The sequence below is a fragment of the Medicago truncatula genome, chromosome 3, assembly GCF_003473485.1.
Source record: "Medicago truncatula cultivar Jemalong A17 chromosome 3, MtrunA17r5.0-ANR, whole genome shotgun sequence".
In the NCBI taxonomy this organism is placed as follows: Eukaryota; Viridiplantae; Streptophyta; class Magnoliopsida; order Fabales; family Fabaceae; genus Medicago; species Medicago truncatula.
Genome location: NC_053044.1, coordinates 22,864,606 through 22,867,113, shown reverse-complemented (window position 1 = coordinate 22,867,113; position 2,508 = coordinate 22,864,606). Strand labels below are relative to the sequence as shown.

Sequence of the window (2,508 nt, the reverse complement as noted above, 5' to 3'; positions counted from 1 at the left end):
AACTCGATCAATACAAAGTGCTGTAAGAAAAAGACTACTTGTATTGCTAAATGAAAAACAAAATATGTGAAAGAAAAAAAAAAGTAGAGAGATTAAATGAGTTATAGAGAAGATGGTTGAGATTTGGTGTTTATAGACCATGATAAAATTTGGTGGGTTCATATGATCTAATGGTACAAAAATTTGGTCCATCATGGACCAATATTTTTATAGGTTCATTTTATACTTCACCCAAAAGATAGATGAATGAATTCTTGATCCACCCTTCCTTTAATAATCAACCTTCAAAATCTCCGATTGATAGAGCTTCGTGCTAATAACGTGTTATGAAATTAATCAAAAGTTGCATTGTATAGAAGAGTAGAGAGAAAGAGATAAAGGGAGAAGAAAAGAGTATATATCATTACTTCACAAGTGTGTCCTTTACATTACAACTTGAGTTCTATTTATAGGATACAAATAGTAAGTGAATGATCAAATGAAATTAAACATCACTAACAATCCATTCAGTAATGGGAGTTATAAGAACGTGGAAGATCAAGGTTATGGACATCCACGTACAATAATCGATTTCTAGCTTCTATAGGAACAAACACATCTATCCTTGGTAAACTGATTTGGTATACAACTCCCAAAACCTTCTTTATAAGTGCCAGCACACTTTGCATTACAACAAGATTGATCACATTCATCCTGGTAGCATGTTCCCATGCCAATACGACACAAATTGTTTGAGGAAGGATCTTGATTGAAAGTACAAGTGCATAGGTTGAAGAGATCACATCTCCAACTTACTCCAAGGGTGCCATGAGCAGATTGACAATGTGAAGAGCAATCTATGTCATCACATCTATTGAATATACTTGTGCATGTGCCTGCTTCCACTGTTGAATATTGCACTGTGGCAATGGTGGCTAGGATGACAAAGAAATAAAAGAAATTTGAGATGTGGTTTGCCATTAGTAAACAATTCTTTGCTATGTAAAAGATTATATCAAATTTTTTCGGATCAATAAATATAATAAACAATTGAACTAATTAAGAAAATATTTTCCTAATTTTTTTTTACAAAACCGAAGTGCAAGAAAAAGAAATAAAACTTTAAGATTCGAAGTTCATATATTTCTTACCTGAAGCTAGAACCAACGCAATGCATAAAATTGCTAAGAGACAGTACTGGAAAATGTTTTTTGCCATTTTTTATGAAGATTTTATCTTATAGCTCTATTATCTTTTGTTTTCACAATATGCATAGCAAACCTTACTTCAAGTTCATTATATAGCAGTACTCATGATATGATTATGCCTCCTTATCTTTTTAATTTGGGCAAAGTTTGAAAATAACATTCCATACAAAAAAACATTATATTTTATCAAACTAAAGTAATAATTTTTTTTGGTTGTCTTGGTTATTGTAAAATGTCATAAAACGACAACTAATTAAAAATGAAAGGAGGGATTAAGAGTATTGAAAAACTAAGGAGAATTAGATACAAAATATGTGATGGAATGCAAAGTAAACTTTCTTCATTTTTTCCCTTAAATTTTTTGGATTAAGGTGTCAATCGCCCGAAGATTAGTTTTTTGTGGGGTAAGTGGGATATTGGTGTTGTGGTGAGAGATAATGAAGGTGTTGTCATTGCTGCTAGTTACTGACAAGTTTTTTTCTTACCAGATTCAGAGGTTGCAGAAGATTTAGCTATACGGAAGAATTTGGAATTTTTGAAAGACATGTCTTTTGTGAATCTTATAGCAGAATCAAATGCTTATAATAAGGAATTCTTGGTGTTGAATGCTCATCAACTATCTTCCACATAATCCTTTCAAAAAAAAAAAAAAAAAACTATCTTCCACATAAGTTGGCTCTATTATTGAAGATTGAATTAGTTCCAATGCTTGTTTTTGTAGCTTAATTTTTTTTGCATGTTAGTCGTGAAAGTATGCTCTTCATAATTTAGATTGCATATGGATCGAAGTTGCATTTCTACGGTGTTGCCATTTGATTTATTGCTAAACTTTTGTTAATGAATTTGTCTTTAACGTAAAAAAAGAGTTAAATCGTATTAATTATTATTTGCGAAGTAATTTATTAATCAATTGTACAAAAAAGAAATCATTTATTTATATCAATTTTTTTTTTTTGGTTACATTTTGATAAACCATCTAAATTTAAATATAGTATTTTTCTTTTTTGACAAAAATAAACGATATTCATTCATTCAAATTGATAGAGTACATCAATACAATTCAAATTCAAATTCGCTAAAAATGAAAAGGATGAATATGTGAACAAACTCACAACATCATGTTAAAAGCATAAAACATAAAATTATCGATGCCTACAAATATGACTCATATGACTATATTCATGTCTCCGGAATACTCATGTCTTCGGATCTGCAATATTGACGACGCCAAAGTCATTGTCATTGATCGGATCTGCACTTGCTCAAAGCTAATCTTTCAACCTGAATCAAATAGCTCCGCACTAAGACGGGAAATCAAAAC

At 30.7% G+C, this 2,508-nt stretch overlaps 1 protein-coding gene across 2 annotated transcripts; it reads right to left on the bottom strand.

The window, feature by feature from the left end:
* Positions 1-375: 375 nt before the first annotated feature.
* Positions 376-1,959, bottom strand: LOC120579713 (defensin-like protein 183). 2 transcript variants are annotated; one of them, XM_039832407.1, is made up of 2 exons: positions 1,673-1,959; positions 376-914 (listed from the first exon to the last, which is right to left on the bottom strand). In XM_039832407.1, the coding sequence occupies exons 1-2, from the start codon at positions 1,731-1,733 to the stop codon at positions 574-576; spliced, it is 402 nt and encodes a 133-aa protein (XP_039688341.1). In that variant the 5' UTR covers positions 1,734-1,959; the 3' UTR covers positions 376-573. The 2 variants fall into 2 exon arrangements, with proteins under 2 accessions (XP_039688341.1, XP_039688340.1); XM_039832406.1 differs by lacking the exon at positions 1,673-1,959 and adding an exon at positions 1,131-1,214.
* Between the last annotated feature and the right edge of the window lie 549 nt (positions 1,960-2,508).

Bases quoted from the DNA above. Each gene is read 5' to 3' on its own strand.
- LOC120579713 (XM_039832406.1), bottom strand. From the start codon at position 1,197: ATGGCAAAAAACATTTTCCAGTACTGTCTCTTAGCAATTTTATGCATT. The intron at 915-1,130 runs GTAAGAAATATA...TTGTCATCCTAG, and splicing joins TGCGTTGGTTCTAGCTTCAG to CCACCATTGCCACAGTGCAA.